Raw genomic sequence first — 23,828 nt, forward strand, 5'->3', positions numbered from 1 at the left:
GCCCGGGTACAAAAAGAGACAAACAAAAACAAAGGACTGCAGAGACACAAAATGAAACTACATTTAAGACACAAGACAAGGACATCAATTATAGATCGTCTGTGACAAAGAGGTGAGTTTTAAGCTGCGCTCTAAAAGAGTCCAGGGTGGCGGCGGACTTGATGTTCAGAGGAAGCTTGTTCCATAGCCCAGGTGCATCACTGAGAATGCACGGTCTCCCTTTGTGACAAGTTTTGACCGTGGGACCTTCAGGGTCATCAGATGAGCCCCTCTGTCTCCAGGGTTCACATGGAGGTGAGCAGATGAGCCCCTGGTCGCCAGGGTTCTCCTCCTCCTGGTTCTCCTGTCCTGCGTGGACGAATCTCCTAGCCAGAGACCCAGCGGGGAGGCAGAACGTCCTGGTTGAACAGTAAAGCGGTGTTCTACTGTAGAACGTTCTGGTTGAACAGTAAAGCGGTGTTCTACTGTAGAACGTTCTGGTTGAACAGTAAAGCGGTGTTCTACTGTAGAACGTCCTGGTTGAACAGTAAAGCGGTGTTCTACTGTAGAACGTCCTGGTTGAACAGTAAAGCGGTGTTCTACTGTAGAACGTCCTGGTTGAACAGTAAAGCGGTGTTCTACTGTAGAACGTCCTGGTTGAACAGTAAAGCGGTGTTCTACTGTAGAACGTCCTGGTTGAACAGTAAAGCGGTGTTCTACTGTAGAACGTCCTGGTTGAACAGTAAAGCGGTGTTCTACTGTAGAACGTCCTGGTTGAACAGTAAAGCGGTGTTCTACTGTAGAACGTCCTGGTTGAACAGTAAAGCGGTGTTCTACTGTAGAACGCCCTGGTTGAACAGTAAAGCGGTGTTCTACTGTAGAATGGAGTCTGAACGCTGTATTGGAGAACTGGAACAGGAGTGTTTCTGGAAGTGCTGGAGTGAGGAGAGCGAGAATTAAGTTCTTATTGATCTAGAGGAAGGAGGAGTGTGTGTGTGTGTGTGCATGTGTGCGGCGGGTACTATCAGAACAGCTTGATCTCTTCCATGGACAATACCACGGTCAGGAGAGACACCATGAGAGACGCACCATGTTGAGGAGGGTGAATGAAGACACACAGCAACACTTCACTCTCTACATTTACTGGTTATTTTGCTTAAAATATTCACAATCATTTAATTCCAACATCAGCAGGTTTGGGACAGAAACCATGAAGACAGCAACTGTACAGAATCAGAAAGAAAAAAGAAAGAATAAAACTTTAACACAAACAAAACAAACAAACAAAGCATTTACATGTCGTCGGATAGAAGGGCGCTTCGTCCTGGTGAGCCAGACTCAGGCCTCAATCAGTACATCCACTCCAAAGGTCAAAGGTCACACACACTCTAATGGCTTTATTCAATCAGCAACAGGGGTGGGCAGTGTGTGGACTCAGTAGTGCAGGGAAACGCTGGACATGGGACCAGGTGTGAGCAGAGGAACACGGGCCTCTCAGAAGCACACTGGAAACTGGGCTAACCTAGTTACACCAAGAGTAACACTGGCCTCCGTCATCTGTGGGTTAGGTAACCTGGGTAGTTGGGTCACACGCTCACTGGGCTGGAGCTGATAGGCCCAGTTCCAACATGTTTCAAAGGGGTTTGGTAGAAGGGGCCCAGTTCCAACATGTTTCTGTCTGGAGCTGAGGACGGGAATGTTCTGGGCTAGAAATACCACCAAGAGACAGATACAACAATCGGCGTGTGTGTGTGTGTGTGTGTGTGTGTGTGTGTGTGTGTGTGTGTGTGTGTGTGTGTGTGAGAGAGTGAGTGAGTGAGTGAGTGAGTGTGTGTGTGTGTGTGTGTATGCGCGTGTGGCAGTCCAATGTTCAGCGCCTGCTGGGATGACGACCCGCTCCCTGCGACCTCTCCCCTCCATGCCCCGCCCCCGCTGCTGATGTCACTTCCTCTAAGAAACTGTAGGAGGGAGAGAGAGAGAGAGAGGGAGGGAGAGAGAGCATACCATTTATATTATTTCCACTTCTGGCTCAGGGAAGCACTAATTAATCCACAGACAGACAGACAGACAGACAGACAGACAGACAGACAGACAGACAGACAGACAGACAGACAGGAGACAGACAGACAGGTCTGCTAGGACCTCTCTCTGTGGAGGAGAGCCACAGCCAGTGGAGGAGGAGGTCAGAGGTCAGAGGTCCTGGGGTGAGCATCGGACTCCAGGTGGAGCTCTCAGTAGAAATGACAGGAGAGGCGTGGCCTGATCTACTACAGATCTACTACAGAGAGATCTACTACTGAGATCTATTAATGATCTACTACTGATCTACTACTGATCTACTACTGATCTACTACTGATCTACTACTACTCTTCTACTGATCTACTACTGATCTACTACTGATCTACTACTACTGATCTACTACTACTGATCTACTACTGATCTACTACAGATCTACTACTGATCTACTACTGATCTACTACTGATCTACTACTGATCTACTACTACTGATCTACTACTACTGATCTACTACTGATCTACTACTGATCTACTACTACTCTTCTACTGATCTACTACTGATCTACTACTACTACTCTACTACTGATCTACTACTGATCTACTACTGATCTACTACTACTGATCTACTACTGATCTACTACTGATCTACTACTACTCTACTACTACTCTACTACTGATCTACTACTGATCTACTACTACTCTACTACTACTCTACTACTGATCTACTACTACTACTCTACTACTGATCTACTACTGATCTACTACTGATCTACTACTACTCTACTACTGATCTACTACTGATCTACTACTGATCTACTACTACTCTACTACTGATCTACTACTGATCTACTACTACTCTTCTACTGATCTACTACTACTGATCTACTACTGATCTACTATTGATCTACTACTGATCTACTACTGATCTACTACTGATCTACTACAGATCTACTACTACTGATCTACTACTGATGATCTACTACTGATCTACTACTGATCTACTACTGATCTACTACTACTCTTCTACTGATCTACTACTGATCTACTACAGATCTACTACTGATCTACTACTGATCTACTACTACTGATCTACTACAGATCTACTACTGATCTACTACTACTGATCTACTACTGATCTACTACTGATCTACTACTGATCTACTACTGATCTACTATTCACCATAACCATCTCTGACGCCTCCCTGCGTCTGCATGCAGGCCTGTACTGAAGAGGCCTCAGCTCAAAATGTACCCGAGGAAAAACTGGAACCGTTGAACTTCCAGTCGTCACGGTGCCCCCCCCTTCCCCGTCTCATACCCCAGCTGACCCTTCAGAACCCTACAGAACCCTACAGAACCCTGGCCTTCCCACTACACCATCAACAAGAGCTGAATGCCGGTCCTGGTTAATACCAAAGACAGGCTATACATCTCCCTAGTCCATGCTACTGGTATATTCCATGCTTTGGTTCACTGAGGCAGTCTGTGGCTAGGAGGGCTGGACCAAGTCCCAACAGGGGGGGGAAGAGGGGGTAGGGTGTCGATACAGTGTCTTGGAGCAGGGCAGCCATACCATGTAACCCCCCTCCTCCCTGTTAGCTGTGTGCTGGGGGCAGATGGAGGTGGGGTATTCTGTACAGGCTGTGTGGGCTGGAGGCTAAAGGCAGAGAGGCTCTTCAAAGATGCACTTAAGAGCTCTACCAGACCCGCTCTCAGTGCGAGGGTGACAGGGAGGGAGGGAGGGGGAGTTGACAGTAGGCCAGGCACACCATGTGCAGGGAGGTGCCGGTGAAGCCAGCGTGTGACAGGGAGATGAGGCTGGCGCGGCATCCAGGGCAGCGGAACGTTCCGGCAGCAGCTAGCAGCACGGCGCCACCCGCTGGCACGACCGGGGCACAATAACAAACATAAACTCGTCGTTATGTACAAACAAACATTAGGTAAACAAACTTGAGATGCTGAAGCTCTCCCCCGCAGAGAGACGGCAGCTCTGTCTGACTGTCTGGAGAGACTGTCCCCATGTCCCTGTCTGGAGAGACTGTCCCCATGTCTCTCTCTGGAGAGACTGTCCCCATGTCCCTGTCTGGAGAGACTGTCCCCATGTCTCTCTCTGGAGAGACTGTCCCCATGTCCCTGTCTGGAGAGACTGTCCCCCTGTCTGTCTGGAGCGACTGTCCCCATGTCCCTGTCTGGAGAGACTGTCCCCATGTCTGTCTGGAGCGACTGTCCCCATGTCCCTGTCTGGAGAGACTGTCCCCATGTCCCTGTCTGGAGAGACTGTCCCCATGTCCCTGTCTGGAGAGACTGTCCCCATGTCCCTGTCTGGAGAGACTGTCCCCATGTCTCTCTCTGGAGAGACTGTCCCCATGTCCCTGTCTGGAGAGACTGTCCCCATGTCTCTCTCTGGAGAGACTGTCCCCATGTCCCTGTCTGGAGAGACTGTCCCCATGTCTCTCTCTGGAGAGACTGTCCCCATGTCCCTGTCTGGAGAGACTGTCCCCATGTCCCTGTCTGGAGAGACTGTCCCCATGTCCCTGTCTGGAGAGACTGTCCCCATGTCCCTGTCTGGAGAGACTGTCCCCATGTCCCTGTCTGGAGAGACTGTCCCCATGTCTGTCTGGAGCGACTGTCCCCATGTCCCTGTCTGGAGAGACTGTCCCCATGTCCCTGTCTGGAGAGACTGTCCCCATGTCCCTGTCTGGAGAGACTGTCCCCATGTCCCTGTCTGGAGAGACTGTCCCCATGTCTCTCTCTGGAGAGACTGTCCCCATGTCCCTGTCTGGAGAGACTGTCCCCATGTCTCTCTCTGGAGAGACTGTCCCCATGTCCCTGTCTGGAGAGACTGTCCCCATGTCTGTCTGGAGAGACTGTCCCCATGTCCCTGTCTGGAGAGACTGTCCCCATGTCCCTGTCTGGAGAGACTGTCCCCATGTCTCTCTCTGGAGAGACTGTCCCCATGTCTCTCTCTGGAGAGACTGTCCCCATGTCCCTGTCTGGAGAGACTGTCCCCATGTCCCTGTCTGGAGAGACTGTCCCCATGTCCCTGTCTGGAGAGACTGTCCCCATGTCCCTGTCTGGAGAGACTGTCCCCAGAGACGGTGTCTGGACTCCTGTCTGAAGAATGCTGCTGTTAACTTCCTGTTGTGGTGTTGCGTATTACTCTGTTGTTGTTGTTGTTTACTCCCTCATAAGCATGGAGCAGCATCAGCCCGTTGACCGATCCCCCAGCAGACAGACCACCTCTATGACAAACCTAGAACCACAGCAGCGGGATGACCAGGCAGGGCTTGGTCTTCAGCTACAGTAGCTAGCTACAGTAGGTCAGGCTAGGTCAGGTACAGTAGCTGTGCTGGTCTCACACTAGGCTAACTTTTAGATTATCTGTTTTTTTTTTTTTTTATTTAACCTTTATTTAACCAGGCAAAATAATTAAGAACAAATTCTTATTTACAGTGATGGCCTGGCAAAAAGCTTGAGGGAGGGGGGGAAGGGGGCTGAGATAATAAACATCTGTAAACATCCCAGTGAACAACTCCAGCAGGGAGCACTGACACTCACTCCACTAGAACCAGAGTGAGGGGAACCCTCCTACTGTAGTGGAAGCTAGTCATGACAGTCATGAGGAAGAGAGAAAGAATGAGAGAGAGAGAGAGAGAGAAGGGGAGAGAGACAGGGAGAGAGGGGGAGAGAGAGAGGGGGAGAGAGAGAGGGAGAGAGAGAGAGAAGGAGAGAGAGAGGGGAGAGAGAGAGAGAAAGAGGGTGAGAGAGAGAGAGGAGAGAGCACAAGAGAGAGAAAGAAAGAGCCAACAAAGAGTCCACAGGTCTTTTCAGAGAGGGTCTTGGATGCACATCCTCAGGTCAGGATGAGAAGAAGCAGCAGTCTCTCTATGCTTCATTCAAACCCACTGCAGCATAACACACCGCTATAACACCGCTATAACACACCGCTATAACACAGCTATAACACACCGCTATAACACAGCTATAACACACTGCTATAACACCGCTATAACACACCGCTATAACACCGCTATAACACACCGCTATAACACACCGCTATAACACACCGCTATAACACACCGCTATAACACAGCTATAACACACCGCTATAACACAGCTATAACACACCGCTATAACACAGCTATAACACACAGCTATAACACACCGCTATAACACCGCTATAACACACCGCTATAACACCGCTATAACACCGCTATAACACACCGCTATAACACACCGCTATAACACCGCTATAACACACCGCTATAACACAGCTATAACACACCGCTATAACACAGCTATAACACACTGCTATAACACCGCTATAACACACCGCTATAACACCGCTATAACACACCGCTATAACACTGCTATAACACACCGCTATAACACACCGCTATAACACACCGCTATAACACACCGCTATAACACAGCTATAACACACCGCTATAACACAGCTATAACACACCGCTATAACACCGCTATAACACACCGCTATAACACACCGCTATAACACACCGCTATAACACAGCTATAACACACCGCTATAACACAGCTATAACACACCGCTATAACACAGCTATAACACACAGCTATAACACACCGCTATAACACCGCTATAACACACCGCTATAACACCGCTATAACACCGCTATAACACACCGCTATAACACACCGCTATAACACCGCTATAACACACCGCTATAACACACCGCTATAACACCGCTATAACACACCGCTATAACACACCGCTATAACACACCGCTATAACACACCGCTATAACACAGCTATAACACACCGCTATAACACCGCTATAACACACCGCTATAACACACCGCTATAACACACAGCTATAACACACCGCTATAACACACCGCTATAACACCGCTATAACACACCGCTATAACACACCACTATAACACAGCTATAACACACCGCTATAACACAGCTATAACACACCGCTATAACACAGCTATAACACACAGCTATAACACACAGCTATAACACACCGCTATAACACAGCTATAACACACCGCTATAACACACCGCTATAACACCGCTATAACACACCGCTATAACACCGCTATAACACCGCTATAACACACCGCTATAACACCGCTATAACACACCGCTATAACACACCGCTATAACACCGCTATAACACACCGCTATAACACACAGCTATAACACAGCTATAACACACAGCTATAACACTGCTATAACACACAGCTATAACACACAGCTATAACACACAGCTATAACACACAGCTATAAAACACAGCTATAACACACAGCTATAACACACAGCTATAACACCGCTAACACACGGCTATAACACCGCTATAACACAGCTATAACACAGCTTTAACACACAGCTATAACACAGCTATAACACACAGCTATAAAACACAGCTATAACACACAGCTATAACACACAGCTATAACACCGCTAACACACGGCTATAACACACGGCTATAACACACGGCTATAACACAGCTATAACACCGCTATAACACCGCTATAACACCGCTATAACACAGCTATAACACAGCTATAACACACCGCTATAACACACCGCTATAACACAGCTATAACACACAGCTATAAAACTGCTATAACACACAGCTATAAAACACAGCTATAACACACAGCTATAACACACAGCTATAACACACAGCTATAAAACACAGCTATAACACACAGCTATAACACACAGCTATAACACACAGCTATAACACCGCTAACACACGGCTATAACACACGGCTATAACACAGCTATAAAACACAGCTATAACACCGCTATAACACAGCTATAACACAGCTTTAACACACAGCTATAACACAGCTATAACACACAGCTATAAAACACAGCTATAACACACAGCTATAACACACAGCTATAACACCGCTAACACACGGCTATAACACACGGCTATAACACAGCTATAACACCGCTATAACACAGCTATAACACAGCTATAACACAGCTATAACACACCGCTATAACACACCGCTATAACACACCGCTATAACTCACCACTATAACACCGCTAACACACGGCTATAACACAGCTATAAAACACAGCTATAACACAGCTATAACACAGCTATAACACAGCTATAAAACACAGCTATAACACCGCTATAACACAGCTATAACATAGCTATAACACAGCTATAACACAGCTATAACACACCACTATAACACACAGCTATAACACACAGCTATAACACACCGCTAAAACTCACCACTATAACACCGCTAACACACGGCTATAACACACAGCTATAACACAGCTATAACACACCACTATAACACGGCTATAACACACCACTATAACACACCACTATAACACATAGTGCCAGTGTCTCAGACCTTAGTTCTGTTGTTGGGTGGTAGGGGGCTGATCTCTCGGGTTATAAGGTTATTTCCTTGTGAACGTCACACGTAAGGAGCTCAGAAGCATGACTGACTATACTGTACTGGTGTGAAGCAAAGTGGCATCACAGTATTACCATTTTGCTTTGCTAAGCTGCACATCAAGTTTCACGTTTTCACATTTATTTTAGTTTAAACTGCATTTCATAACGTGCCCCCCCCCCCCCCAGCAGTACTGACCTCCTGGTGTTGTGGATGGTGCTGCCCCCCAGGACGATGCGGACCCCCGGCGTGGTTCTGTTCAGGTTGTAGACGGCCAGAGCCTCCTCGTATGTGGCCCCTCCAATCATGAACACGATGATGTCCTGAGGTCTGGAGGAGAGACCAGCAACATGTGAGACCTACTGCTCATCTCTCAATGTGAGACCTGTGTGTGTGTGTGTGTGTGTGTCAAGGGCCAAGGGTAGCAGTTATAGGCCTGTACATTATTCGCAATTCGTAGCCTACTGAACAAAAGTTTATTTCCGTATAAAAGTTATACAAATGCACTGTAGGATAGCCTAGTGTTCATTGTTTTGACATGGCCTACGGTGTGGGAAACAAAATTTAAGATAAGGGACCTTGGGCCTCATTTATAAACGTTGCGTAAGTACAAAAGCGTGCGTAACACATGCTGAGCAACTTTCTACCCAACTTTCGGTATTTATAAAAAACGAGCTGAGCGATAAGTTGGCGGAAGGTGTGCGTAACTCTACGCACACTCCGACCCTCCCGTAACTACGATAAGCACGTTTCTGGAGAAAGGGGAAAACGCGACTCCGATGGCAGAGGGATGAAACTCCGGAAAGTCTGCGAAACGTACGACATTGAATAATAAATACATCGGTCGTTGCAAGAAACCCTCCAATGTGTCACACAGTTTAAACGGAATCAATCGCCACCGTAGCCTAATCACTAAATAATGTCTGCATTGCTTTGGATGTATCTGTGAATTGACTCATTTGTGTCATAATATAATGTTATGGTGTAGGCCTTTATAATTTATAGGCTATTCCGTGAAGCATCACGGGCAGTAGCCTATGAATAAAAGCCACATTACGTTGATAACACAACACGACACGAGCCTATAGGCTTATCATAGTAATGATTCCGTATGTCGATAGCCTACAACTATAAGGCCTATACCGCACCAAACAAATGTTGCATTCGGCGTTGAAGTATATTTATTCAGTTAATCATTTATTTAGTTAATTATTCGTATGTTTAATTATCCACCTATTCAATCGTTAATATATTTATGTATTTATAGCCTATATTTGATTTGGCTTTTATGTAAACCCGAATGACCACTGAGGCAAGCCGCAATTACAATGATGTTGAGCGGTGAATGGAAATGTCCTACTTGAGGCAACTGTAGGCTACATTAGGCTATATTGTACATCATCATATATCCTCATATTGTCTTATGATTGTCATGTAGCAGGCATGCGAGGAATGTGGGCCTAAAACGCATGTCATCCCAATGCTCACATGCCGCTTTTGTAGAATTAGCTGTGCGCAAAACAGCGCATGGAGGTGATGCGTCTCCAAGTTGTAAGAACACAAGGGAGCAAGTTAGATTATTAATTTGCCGAATCGTCATGTGTGTAGCTATAATTACGCTTTATAGAATCACATGAAACTCATCCATGGACCCCATATATTTACAAGACCTCGATACAGGCACTGATATAGCTGGATTATAGTAGGCCATGACGCACGGGGCCTTGGATATGCCGGGACTTGGCACAGATGTTCTAATATGTGCTTGGCTATCCCGCAACATCCATTAGAACACGCAGCTTCTATATGCCTACAGAATGTTTTGAGAAAGTATGTGAAATGCATGATATCCCGGAAAATACACAAATTGGCTGCTGCAAAGAACCCTCAGATCTGTCGTACAGTTAAATTGGGGATACTTGCCTTAAGTAGTCACTATAGGCCTACATGTTTGCATTGTTATGGATGTCATTGTAAATTGACCCGTTTATACGTTGATAAGTTAGGCCTTTTATTCATGGGCCACCCTGTGAAGCATTAGGCTACTTGCAATATAAATCCAAACCCCATTACCCATGCAACAACACTATAGGCATGATTATCAGTTTGGATATAAGCAGCCACCTAATAAGGCCTACCACACTAAACGAATGCCAATATAGCCTGCATGATAGATAATTCATTATAATCTAAATGGGACCACTCAGGCCTAACAGCTCTTATCAGAACATTAAGAACCTTTTGGCGCATCTCTGCCTCATTGACCAATACCTCCACCTCGCATCAGTAAAATGTCTCTTTCTCTTTCTGCCTTTTGCACTCGGCTCCATTCTCGTTGCATATGTATTAGGGGCGTATCAATGACCATTTATAGACAATTGTGGGCGTTAATTGGGGTGTGATCAGAACGCGCGTTCACGTGCGCCAAGTTGAGTGTTGATTGTGATTTATAAAGGGCAGCTGGCGTAGGCGTGCCTGAGTGAACATGGGTTGTGATACGCAGCGTTTTATAAATCGGACATTTTTTGTGCGTATGTTTTCGTACTTACTTAGCTAAGCAAACTTAGTTATGTGGATACTTAGCTAAGCAAACTTAGTTATGTGGATACTTAGCTAAACAAACTTAGTTATGTGGATACTTAGCTAAGCAAACCTAGTTACGTGGATACTTAGCTAAGCAAACTTAGTTACGTGGATTCTACGCAATGTTTATAAATGAGGCCCCTGAACTCTGCCAGGAGAATCTCAGCTAAATTAAAAAGACATTCCTTGTGATAGGAGGGGTGAGTGCGTGCGAGTACGAGCCTGCGCAGGGCAAGCGCACGCCGCTCGTAGAGCAGGTAGAACATGACGCTGACTCAACACTGATGGTGGCGTGACCCAACGTAGGCAGAGTACCTGGGCGTTAACAGTCTTGTAATAAAACTCTTGTATTGCATTGTTCTAGCATGTGTTCCTGTTCTTTTGGCCACCCCTTTGATTGAAATAGGCTGGCCAAAAGAACAGGAACACCTGCTAGTATTATAATTATAACAATCATGAAGAGATGTTTATTACAGGACTGTTGTATTAGACTGCATTCGTTTTGCTAGGTGTACCTAATGAAGTGGCCGGGGAGTGTGTGTGTGTGAAAGAGAGAGAGTGTGTGTGTGTGTGTGTGTGTGTGTGTGTGTGTGTGTGTGTGTGCGTTTGTGTATGTGTGTGGTGTGTGTTTATATATGTGTGTGTGTTTGTATATTGTTAATGAAATTTCAGTCTCACCAATGTCACCTACATCATTTTGTTCTTTTCTGTTTTCCCACCTCACTGTTCTTCTAACTTTGTAGTTCGTTCCCCTAGAATCAGTCTGACTGATGAGTGCGTTTTTGTAATAGGATACGAAAAAGGCGAGGTTGCTGCGAGTGGTTGCTACGCAAAGCATAGCCTACTGCTTGATTTTATCAATGGCCTCGTCAATGAGATTGACGGCGCATTAATACTAATTGTTATGTGGTCGCAGCCGTGGGTTACAGAGTATTTTACCACGGCTGCTAGCCAATCAGAATCAAGTATCCAAACTCTCCGTTGTACAACTACAATTTGTTTCACTTCCCTGTCCTCTTCATCCTGAAACTGTGTCACTTCCTTTCTCACGTTATAATCACCCCCGAGTCCCATTCACCACTCTGTTCACGAGAACCACATCTCTGTTCACGAGAACCACATCTCTGTTCACGAGAACCACATCTCTGTTCAGAGTCCGCTTTGCAAAACGTAACATCAGAATAAATCTATTGTCTCTGTTTGACACCAGCTTGACCGACCACTCAGCGTGTTCTTGAAATCTAAACTAAACCAAGTAAGATCTTAATTCATAATATGTGTGTGTGTGTGTGTGTGAGAGTGTGCGTGAGAGTGTGTGTGTGTGTGTGTGTGTGTATGTGTGTGTGTGTGTGTGTGTGTGTGTGAGTGTGTGTGAGCCACAAAATAACTCACCGTTAAGGTATGTCTAACACAGTTGACATCATCGGATTCGATGGACAACCATAGGCAATTAAGTAAGCAAGTGTGTGTGTGTGTGTGTGTTTGTGTGTGTGTGTGTGTGGGAGCTGGGGCCCAGGTAGGGGAGTGTGTGTGTGTGTGTGTGTGTGTGTGTGTGTGTGTGTGTGTGTGTGTGTGTGTGAGTGTGAGTGTGTGTGTGTTACCTGCCTCTCAGGGAGCTAGGTCCCAGGTAGGGGAGTGTGTGTGTGTGTGTGTGTGTGTGTGTGTGTGTTTGAGAGTGAGTGTGAGTGTGTGTGTGTGTGTGTGTGTGTGTGTGTGTGTGTGTGTACCTGTCCCTCAGGGAGCTGGGGCCCAGGTAGGGGAACTGACTGTCCTTCAGACGTCCTTTGATCAGCTGGTCCAGAGTGTCGTGCAGCAGAGGCTGGTGCTGGGTGTACACGTTCTCCACTCCCTGGGGGGGAGGCAGGGGGGGGAGAGAGAGGGGGGGCAGAATGACAGAAATGGAGATGAGTGGTTTGATCACAGGGTCAGTGTTAGGGATGAGTGTTAGTGATTGTGTTAGTGATGAGTGTTATGGATGAGTGTTAGTGATTGTGTTAGGGATGAGTGTTAGTGATGAGTGTTAAGGATGAGTGGTAGTGATGAGTGGTAGTGAGTGTTAGGGATGAGTGTTAGGGATTGTGTTAGGGATGAGTGTTAGTGATGAGTGTTAGGGATGAGTGTTAGTGATTGTGTTAGGGATGAGTGTTAGTGATGAGTGTTAAGGATGAGTGGTAGTGATGAGTGGTAGTGAGTGTTAGGGATGAGTGTTAGGGATTGTGTTAGGGATGAGTGTTAGTGATGAGTGTTAGGGATGAGTGTTAGTGATTGTGTTAGGGATGAGTGTTAGTGATGAGTGTTAGGGATGAGTGTTAGGGATGAGTGTTAGTGATGAGTGTTAGGGATGAGTGTTAGGGATGAGTGTTAGGGATTGTGTTAGGGATGAGTGTTAGGGATTGTGTTAGGGATTGTGTTAGGGATGAGTGTTAGGGATGAGTGTTAGGGATGAGTGTTAGGGATGAGTGTTAGGGATGAGTGTTAGGGGTGAGTGTTAGGGATTGTGTTAGGGATGAGTGTTAGGGATGAGTGTTAGGGATTGTGTTAGTGATGAGTGTTAGGGATTGTGTTAGGGATGAGTGGTAGTGATTGTGTTAGGGATGAGTGTTAGGGATGAGTGTTAGGGATGAGTGTTAGGGATGAATGTTAGGGATGAGTGGTAGTGATTGTGTTAGGGATGAGTGTTAGTGATGAGTGGTAGTGAGTGTTAGGGATGAGTGTTAAGGATGAGTGTTAAGGATGAGTGTTAAGGATGAGTGTTAAGGATGAGTGTTAGTGATTGTGTTAGGGATGAGTGTTAAGGATGAGTGTTATGGATGAGTGTTAGTGATTGTGTTAGGGATGAGTGTTAGTGATTGTGTTAGGGATGAGTGTTATGGATGAGTGTTAGTGATTGTGTTAGGGATGAGTGTTAGTGATGAGTGGTAGTGAGTAGTGTTAGTGATTGATTATGGATGAGTGTTAGGGATGAGTGTTAAGGATGAGTGTTATGGATGAATGTTAGGGATGAGTGGTAGTGAGAGTGTTAGTGATGAGTGTTAGTGATGAGTATTGGTGATGAGTGTTAGGGATGAGTGTTAGGGATGAGTGTTAGGGATGATCTCCCAGTCACAGATCAACTCCTCTGACGAGGGGTTGTGGTGTGTTAACATGGATATGGAGAAAGAGGTACCTTGAGCCCCTTGAAGAACTGCTTAGTGATGGCCACCGCGTCCGTGGGCGTGATGAGGTCACTTCCTCTGACCCGCTTCCCGCCGTACTCCACCATGGACTGCACCATCTGACGCAGAGGAGGGATTGAAGGTGGAGGGAGGGAGACATTCAACCTCAGTTCATGTTAAAGTTCTAATCTGCTACAACGAAGAGTACAGTTCCCCCCCACAGACCCCTCCCTCCCCAGGCCCCGCCCCTCCCCAGGCTCCGCCCCTACCCTGCGGTGCCTCTCTGACACGCCCCTCCTGCTGAGCTCGTCCAGCAGCCCCGGCAGCACGCTGCTGCTGTGCCTCTCGTAGCGCAGCGCGTACAACATCACCAAGCGCACCGCATCCAGCTCACTCACACGGGGGCTCTGCAGCAGACGACGCACGTTCTGAGAGGAGGAGAGAGAGAGAGTGAGAGAGGAGGAGAGAGAGAGAGGAGGAGAGAGAGAGAGGAGACAGAGAGAGGAGGAGGAGAGAGAGAGGAGTAGAGAGAGAGAGGAGAGAGAGAGACAGGGGGAGAGAGAGGAGTAGAGAGAGGAGAGAGGAGAGAGAGATAGGAGAGAGAGAGAGAGGAGGAGAGAGAGAGAGAGGAGGAGAGAGGAGAGAGAGGAGGAGAGAGAGGAGAGAGAGATGAGAGGAGGAGAGAGAGGAGAGAGAGAAGGAGAGAGGAGGAGGGAGAGGAGGAGAGGGAGAGGAGAAAGGAGAGAGGAGGAGAGAGGAGGTGAGGGAGAGAGAAGAGAGAGAGGAGAAAGAGGAAAGAGGAGGAGAGAGAGGAGGAACAGGTTTGTCTGGTGTGGCGAGACAAGGGTCTGACCTCTGACCTGCTGGGACTAGGGTCTGACCTCTGACCTGCTGAGACTAGGGTCTGACCTCTGACCTGCTGGGACTAGGGTCTGACCTCTGACCTGCTGAGACTAGGATCTGACCTCTGACCTGCTGAGACTAGGGTCTGACCTCTGACCTGCTGGGACTAGGGTCTGACCTCTGACCTGCTGAGACTAGGGTCTGACCTCTGACCTGCTGAGACTAGGGTCTGACCTCTGACCTGCTGAGACTAGGGTCTGACCTCTGACCTGCTGAGACTAGGGTCTGACCTCTGACCTGCTGGGACTAGGGTCTGACCTTTGACCTGCTGAGACTAGGGTCTGACCTCTGACCTGCTGAGACTAGGGTCTGACCTCTGACCTGCTGAGACTAGGGTCTGACCTTTGACCTGCTGAGACTAGGGTCTGACCTCTGACCTGCTGGGACTAGGGTCTGACCTGCTGGGACTAGGGTCTGACCTCTGACCTGCTGAGACTAGGGTCTGACCTGCCGAGACTAAGGTCTGACCTGCTGGGACTAGGGTCAAGGGGGTTAGGGGTTAGGGACTAGGGTCCTACCTGCTGTGCGCTGGAGTGGTCGTTCTGGCAGGCCAGCTCCTGCTCCAGCTCGGACACCTCCATCAGCTGCCTCTCGCTGACCAGGCGGGACAGCTCCCCCACCACCGTCACATGCTTGGACACCGCGCCCGACATCTTCTTGAACTGCGGGTAGTTGTCCACAAACGCCTGCACACACACACAGCAAACATGTTTCTCACACACACACACACACACACACACACACACACACACACACACACACACACACACACACACACACACACACACACACACACCAAACATGTCTCAACAAGACATCTACATTCTTTTTTTTCTTTTTCTTTTTTATAACCTTTAAAAAAAAAAAAACTTTTTTGGCATTTCTGCTTTATTAGGGATAGGACAGTGGAAGGACAGTGGAAGGACAGACAGGAAAGGTGGAGAGGGAGGGGAAGACATGCAGTAAAGGGCGTGGGCTGGATTGGAATGCACACCGCTGGACCAGGACCCGCCTTTACATGGTAAGCGCCCCAACCAACCTTTCATAACATGTCAATGAGGGGATGGGAGGCCTTTCCTTCTAAGATGGTATAAACAGCGGTTGTCCCAAGACGATATCAACCTCCTACTATACTTTTCAACAGGTTAAAATATACAGTAGGTCTCTGTGGATCCCCAGAACATGTCTTTGAATGTATTTATTTTTTATTGAAAATACCAGTAGGATTAAGCATTCTAGCACGCCTCTTCACCCGTTTCAGGCCTGTTCTGGACGGGTCGTTTCTGTGTCTGTAGCTAAATTGCACATCATATTGTATTTGCCATTTACTTCTTGCGCTATTATATATTTTGCACTGTCCTGTCCTGTTCCTGCACCCTGTTGACTGTTGTCTATTTATTGTTGTGCATCAACAGTCCACAACCGATTCCTAGTATGTCTGAAAACCTACCTGGCTGAAATAAATGTGATTGTGATTGTTTAGTGAAGGATGACCTGCTGACCCCACCCTCACTCCAGAGGGATGACCTGCTGACCCCACCCTCACTCCAGAGGGATGACCTGCTGACCCCACCCTCACTCCAGAGGGATGACCTGCTGACCCCACCCTCACTCCAGAGGGATGACCTGCTGACCCCACCCTCACTCCAGAGGGATGACCTGCTGACCCCACCCTCACTCCAGAGGGATGACCTGCTGACCCCACCCTCACTCCAGAGGGATGACCTGCTGACCCCACCCTCACTCCAGAAGGATGACCTGCTGACCCCACCCTCACTCCAGAAGGATGACCTGCTGACCCCACCCTCACTCCAGAGGGATGACCTGCTGACCCCACCCTCACTCCAGAAGGATGACCTGCTGCTCCCCACCCTCACTCCAGAGGGATGACCTGCTGACCCCACCCTCACTCCAGAGGGATGACCTGCTGACCCCACCCTCACTCCAGAAGGATGACCTGCTGACCCCACCCTCACTCCAGAGGGATGACCTGCTGACCCCACCCTCACTCCAGAAGGATGACCTGCTTACCCCACCCTCACTCCAGAGGGATGACCTGCTGACCCCACCCTCACTCCAGAAGGTCAAACAAGGCAAATGCAAACAGCAGGAGGTTTCTGGGCGGCGAGTGTGTTTTTCATAATACGTCTGGTTTCAAGGTGCAGTTTGGGTTTGTGATTTCCTGTTAGACCCTCCAAACCACTCTTCCAAACTAGGGGGAAACAAATGACACTCGCTAGGCAGGTTGACAGGCAGGTGAGCCATCCAATCATTTCAAGTTGGCAACTCAAAATGATTGGACACACTTATTACAGTCCTGCGACTTCCACAGATTATGGATTTATTTCATTTTAGCGTCGGAGCACTTTATTTTCTGATTGCTGCCGGGATGTAATGAGAATTGCATACAATCTAACAAAGCTTCTGAACCAAACTGCGTACTGCACCTTTAAGAAGTGCTTTCGTAAAGCGCCTTTTCATGATGGAGGAAGTGTCTCTCTCACCTTCATGTCGGAGACGGACTCCAGCCTCTGCTGGTCTTTGGGCTTCTTCTTCTGGAAGTCCTCCATCAGGTTCTTGATGTTGGTGCCGATCTCCCCGAAATTCAGGTACAGGTTCTGGGGAGGGAGGGGGGAGAGAGAGGGGCAGAGGGGGAGGAGGGGGGTGATGGGTAGAGCAGGGAGAGACCAGAACTTTCTACTAGGAGAGATGTGCAGGGAAGTAGGGGCTTGTTGTCTAATGTTTAATACTTGGACAGAACTTGGTGGGCTAAAGCCTAATATAGCTCCTTCACCCATCCAAACATTTTATATCAGTAATCACAACCTAGAAAAACCTAGGAGACATTTTTCCTTCTACTGTGTTCATGTTGTTAGTCTGCCTCTAATATACAACCCAACTTCCTACGATCATTCAATAACGCTCTCAGGACCCACTAATACTAACCTCCCTCTCAGGACCCACTAATACTAACCTCCCTCTCAGGACCCACTAATACTAACCTCCCTCTCAGGACCCACTAATACTAACCTCCCTCTCAGGACCCACTAATACTAACCTCCCTCTCAGGACCCACTAATACTAACCTCCCTCTCAGGACCCACTAATACTAACCTCCCTCTCAGGACCCACTAATACTAACCTCCCTCTCAGGACCCACTAATACTAACCTCCCTCTCAGGACCCACTAATACTAACCTCCCTCTCAGGACCCACTAATACTAACCTCCCTCTCAGGACCCACTAATACTAACCTCCCTCTCAGGACCCACTAATACTAACCTCCCTCTCAGGACCCACTAATACTAACCTCCCTCTCAGGACCCACTAATACTAACCTCCCTCTCAGGACCCACTAATACTCACCTCCCTCTCAGGACCCACTAATACTAACCTCCCTCTCAGGACCCACTAATACTAACCTCCCTCTCAGGACCCACTAATACTAACCTCCCTCTCAGGACCCACTAATACTAACCTCCCTCTCAGGACCCACTAATACTAACCTCCCTCTCAGGACCCACTAATACTAACCTCCCTCTCAGGACCCACTAATACTAACCTCCCTCTCAGGACCCACTAATACTAACCTCCCTCTCAGGACCCACTAATACTAACCTCCCTCTCAGGACCCACTAATACTAACCTCCCTCTCAGGACCCACTAATACTAACCTCCCTCTCAGGACCCACTAATACTAACCTCCCTCTCAGGACTCACTAATACTAACCTCCCTCTCAGGACCCACTAATACTAACCTCCCTCTCAGGAACCATTAGAACCAACATCCCCACAACCCAGCGACCCGGGACACCCCACCAAACACACACACACACACACACACACACACACACACACACACACACACACACACACACACACACACACACACACACACACACACACACACACACACACACACACACACACACACAGAGACCTGGGATGAGTCTGGTGCCTGTCTTCCTATAGGCCAAACCCTGAATAACAAGACCCCCCCCACACACACACACACACACACACACACATGCAGTGACACCCCTAAGGATGTGGGAGGCGGCCTCACGTTGGCGTAGAACTCGTCGTTCTCAGCAGACAGCACCACCTCCCGCAGGTCCTTGCTGATGCCCGGGACGCGGGATAGGTCGATGCGGTTGTTGTTGAGGCCCAGCAGCTCATGGACCATGGCCTGGTACGTCCACTAGGGGGAGACACACAACACATGGTCAGATACGCTGCCTGGTGAACCACTGGCCCTCTCTACACCGGAGACTGTCAACCAGGCCCATAACAAATAGACGTAAGACTCTACTGCCCCCTGCTGGTTAGTAGCAGCAGCACACCTACACTGTCACAGCTGCTGGCGTGTTGTTCAGCCTCATTATTGCTACTGATAAGAGTTGACTGTTTAAAATGATTTTAACTAATTCTGAGTATATGACTAGTTTGAATCTGACTCTGTTTCTAAGTCTTGACTGTAGTTATGAATCCGACTGGCTCGGGTGACAAGATCTGAATCATCTGAATCTGATTCAAGTGAGTGATCAGCAGATCTGGTTCAGTAGATTTGAATTGTAAGTGAGGGAAAACATTAGTGCTTCATGAGTATGAATAAGGTTTGAACTGAACTGAGAGTGAGTCATGTGAGAGTGAGTCATGTGAGAGTGAGTCATGTGAGAGTGAGTCATGTGAGAGTGAGTCATGTGAGAGTGGCTCGTCTGGCTCAGGAGGTGAACTGAACTGAGAGTGAGTCATGTGAGAGTGAGTCATGTGAGAGTGGCTCGTCTGGTTCAGGAGGTGAACTGAACTGAGAGTGAGTCATGTGAGAGTGAGTCATGTGAGAGTGGCTCGTCTGGTTCAGGAGGTGAACTGAACTGAGAGTGAGTCATGTGAGAGTGAGTCATGTGAGAGTGGCTCGTCTGGTTCAGATGGTGAACTGAACTGAGAGTGAGTCATGTGAGAGTGGCTCGTCTGGTTCAGGAGGTGAACTGAACTGAGAGTGAGTCATGTGAGAGTGGCTCGCCTGGTTGAGGAGGTGAACTGAACTGGGAGTGAGTCATGTGAGAGTGAGTCATGTGAGAGTGGCTCGCCTGGTTGAGGAGGTGAACTGAACTGAGAGTGAGTCATGTGAGAGTGGCTCGTCTGGTTCAGGAGGTGAACTGAACTGGGAGTGAGTCATGTGAGAGTGAGTCATGTGAGAGTGGCTCGCCTGGTTGAGGAGGGGCGTGATGGCGTCGTCGCTGCGGTCCAGAAGCAGCAGCAGCGGAGGGACCTCGGTCTTCCTGAAGTCAAACAGCTCGTACTCCTTAGTGATGATTTGCTGAGGAGACGAGACCATTCTGCATGTTCATTCACATGAACATACATGTGTGTGTGTATGTGTGTTTGTGTATGTGTCTGTGTGAGTGTGTATGTATGTGTGTGCGTGTGTGCTTGTGTGCTGGGGTGAAAATTAACTTTTTGGCTCACGGTGAGTCAACTGCCAAGGGGACTGTAGATGAAAAAATCTACCGGCCAAGTTTATATATTTTTTCAGATAGCCTTCCGAAATCTAGTGGCCAATTGGAAGTTTTACCTGCATTTGGCCGGTGGCAGGTGTTAATTTTCAGCCCTGCTTGTGTGTATATGAGTGTGTATGTGCGTGTGTATGTGTGTGCGTATGTGTGTGTGTGTGTGAGAGAGTGTGTGTCTGTGTGAGTGTGAGTGTGTGTGAGTGTGTGTGTGTGAGAGAGTATATGTGTGCGTGTGTGTGTGAGAGGGTGTGTATGTGCATGTATGTTCGTGTGTGTGTGTGTGTGTGAGAGGGTGTGTATGTGCATGTATGTGCGTGTGTGTGTGTGTGTGTGCGTGTGTGTGTGTGTGTGTGTGTGTATGTGTGTGTGTGTGAGTGTGTGCGTGCGTGCGTGTGATCTCACCTTGACGCTCTCCCCCAGTCTCTTGGTCATGTCTGAGGACAGCTGGTAGCGGATCATGGGACACTTCTTCAGCGCCAGCAGCACGGAGGTCAGACCCTGGGTGGTCCGGGCCAGCAGGCTGGGCTCCCAGCTACGACCCTGACACACACACACCACGCACACACGCACACACGTACACACACATACGTGCGCGCACACACACACACACACACACACACATACGTACGTGCGCACACACACACACATATGTGCGCACACACACACACATATAAGTGGGGAGGGGGGAGCATTAGAGTTTGCTGTTTTAGTTATCAAGTCAGTTACATGTTGGCATATCCAATCAGTTATTATACATGATAGCACTTATAACATGTTTGATAATTTAGTCCCAGCATTTTGAGATTGTCTGATAATGAAAAGTGCTTTATAAATCAAATTATGTATGATGCTGATAGGATTGTGTCATGCATTGCTCTTACCTTGGCCAGCCCACTGAGGTTGAGAGAGAACAGGTGAGGGTTCACCGCGATGAAGTCTCCATAGAACTCCTGACAGGAACATCCCAACATTAACACGTTTTCAGCTTCACACACCGTCTAAAAGCTGCAACTAGACTTGGCGCACCGAGTGTCCAAGGCGACCAGTAGAGTGTGTGTGCATGTTCGACTAATGACCGGTCATCTTAAAAACCCAATCCTTATGATCTCCAGATCAGTCAGGCGGTACAGGCGCCTTGGACTGTCTGCACGTTTTTGCGCCAGGAAGCATGTCAACAGGAAGGGCTTCAACAGGAAGTGTCTTGGGGCTCACCTGCACCTCGGCCACCACTTCCTGTTCATCGGCCTCCGCCAGCGCCTTCAGCTCGTTCTTACTGATCACATTACTGAAGTCTGCAGGGAGAGCAACAGACACACTGATCACATTCCTGAAGTCTGCAGGGAGAGCAACAGACACACTGATCACATTACTGAAGTCTGCAGGGAGAGCAACAGACACACTGATCACATTCCTGACGCAGCAGATACAGGAGGGCCAGACATGTTTGGGTAAGACTAATATGATTACCCAGAAGTTCTCACCGCGGCAAGAACCTCAGGGGAAACGCTTTGATATTCGTGGACACAAATGAGAAGATGCTAAAGGAATGCGCGCACATCATAGTAGTACAGGTGCTGGATCAAACATATGAAACCAAAGAAATTGTCCGCACACTGGAATAAGCTCCCAAGGTGAGTTTAATTCGCCTTATTCACCTGGCAGCCATATTGGTCAGTGTTTTCGCGTTTGGAAATACATGGAGGTGAATGAGCCATAGTTAGCCATCAGCTGCATTCACTCCGATGTATTTCCAAACACGAAAACAACGGCAGTGAAAAACAATCAGAGTCTGGTAATGATGAGTTTGTAACCCCAATAGTGTATTCAGCCTGTTTTTTTGACTATTTTGGTTCTTGAAGTGGTGTTTTTACAGTAAACTTTTAACATTGAACGCAACAGGCACTTCCCGCACCCCTAATTACGTCAGACTGACCAATATGGCAGCTGAGGTGAATAAGGCGAATGGTTGTCTGCACGCTTTTCGGCCGTAGAAGCCTTCTTCAGGTGCAATGGAAATGAGAAGAGCCTTCTCACAAATGAGAAGAGCCTTGGATTCCCGAGAGTCTTCTCATTGGTCCTTGCAGATAGTGGGCGGTACGGATAGGCTGTTCAAATGCAGCTGGATTTGAAAAGGAATGTGCTGGCTCTGGCCCTATGCCCATGTTTGGTGGCATTTTTCTCCAGACTAGGGTACGATCAGTCCTTACAGATGAAGTAGACGCTGTACTTGGGTCTCCGCAGTTCCTGAATCAGATTCTCCACGTTCTCCTGGAGAGAGAGAATGTGTGTGTGTGTGTGAGAGAGAGAGAGGATGAGTGAGTGACTGAGTGAGTGACGTGAACACAATATATCAACTTTCCTCTGATTTCTGATATGTGGGAGGAGAGAGAGAGAGAGAGAGAGAGAGAGAGAGAGAGAGAGAGAGTGGTGTTGTAGTCCACCTTGGTGGGTCGGAGGAAGCAGATGGCTTTGAGGTGCTTCATGTTGTCCCTGTTCTGCGAATCAATTCGTTCAAACAGGTAGACCTCCTTCTGCAAGATCTCTGACTGGGTGTATACCACGCTAACGATGCTGGTCTGAAACACACACATGCACACACGCACACACACACACACAGTACATTGGAGAACATCAGAATGGAATACTGTAGAATATACTGTACGATGTATTGCCTGGGTGAGCAGCTTTCAGCTCATCAATTTGGGAGAGGTGGTCTCCAATGTCGTGCATGCAGAGACTTGGCCAACTACACCTCGTACTGCTAAATGATCCCATCTGTCTGTTACCTCTTTACACATCTAGCATTGAGCACCTACCGTCTCTTTATCCATCAGCAACACCTTCATCCCATCTGTCTGTTACCTCTTTACACATCTAGCATTGAGCACCTACCGTCTCTTTATCCATCAGCAACACCTTCATCCCCGGCCCGCTGTCCTCGATCATCCTCGAGATGTACTGCTTCACAGCCAGAGTCACATTCATCTTGACAGCGATGCAAAAACCGAACAACAGAAAATAAAATACAACCGACGTCCAACGTCTATTCGGTAACGATCTCCAGAAACCCTTTTGGTGCGACAATCCCTGTGTTTTTAGATATTATTTCATGGGAAATTGCGCTGTTGTTGACAAAACAGAGGACCAGAATCAGCTGAAAAGCCACGAAATGAACTGCGAGGCACGTTTCCGGGTGTTGGTCGACAGTATGAGCAGATCTGCGATCAGGAGAACGAGTAGGCGGTTGGTTTTGCC

At 47.9% G+C, this 23,828-nt stretch overlaps 1 protein-coding gene across 2 annotated transcripts; it reads right to left on the reverse strand.

Moving 5' to 3' along the window:
- Positions 1–906: 906 nt before the first annotated feature.
- vps45 (vacuolar protein sorting 45 homolog) lies at positions 907–23,719 on the reverse strand. 2 transcript variants are annotated; one of them, XM_084459290.1, is made up of 15 exons: positions 23,390–23,438; positions 23,015–23,149; positions 22,781–22,841; positions 21,786–21,865; positions 21,455–21,523; positions 20,976–21,113; positions 20,270–20,380; positions 19,127–19,261; positions 17,565–17,678; positions 15,579–15,746; positions 14,427–14,585; positions 14,169–14,276; positions 12,730–12,851; positions 8,618–8,749; positions 907–1,937 (listed from the first exon to the last, which is right to left on the reverse strand). In XM_084459290.1, exons 1-15 carry the CDS (start codon positions 23,417–23,419, stop codon positions 1,850–1,852), a joined length of 1,650 nt encoding a protein of 549 aa, XP_084315416.1. In that variant the 5' UTR covers positions 23,420–23,438; the 3' UTR covers positions 907–1,849. The 2 variants fall into 2 exon arrangements, with proteins under 2 accessions (XP_084315416.1, XP_084315415.1); XM_084459289.1 differs by lacking the exon at positions 23,390–23,438 and adding an exon at positions 23,466–23,719 and having other exon boundaries at positions 908–1,937.
- Positions 23,720–23,828: the final 109 nt, after the last annotated feature.

This window comes from Borostomias antarcticus (assembly GCF_949987555.1).
Source record: "Borostomias antarcticus genome assembly, chromosome: 27".
Lineage (NCBI taxonomy): Eukaryota > Metazoa > Chordata > Actinopteri > Stomiiformes > Stomiidae > Borostomias > Borostomias antarcticus.

Excerpts from the sequence above, each read along its gene's own strand:
- vps45 (XM_084459289.1), bottom strand. The coding sequence starts at position 23,558 with ATGAATGTGACTCTGGCTGTGAAGCAGTACATCTCGAGGATGATCGAG. Across the intron at positions 21,114-21,454 it reads ACCTCAGTGGGCTGGCCAAG|GGTCGTAGCTGGGAGCCCAG; the intron begins GTAAGAGCAATG and ends TGTGTGTGTCAG. Across the intron at positions 20,381-20,975 it reads GACTGGGGGAGAGCGTCAAG|CAAATCATCACTAAGGAGTA; the intron begins GTGAGATCACAC and ends TCGTCTCCTCAG.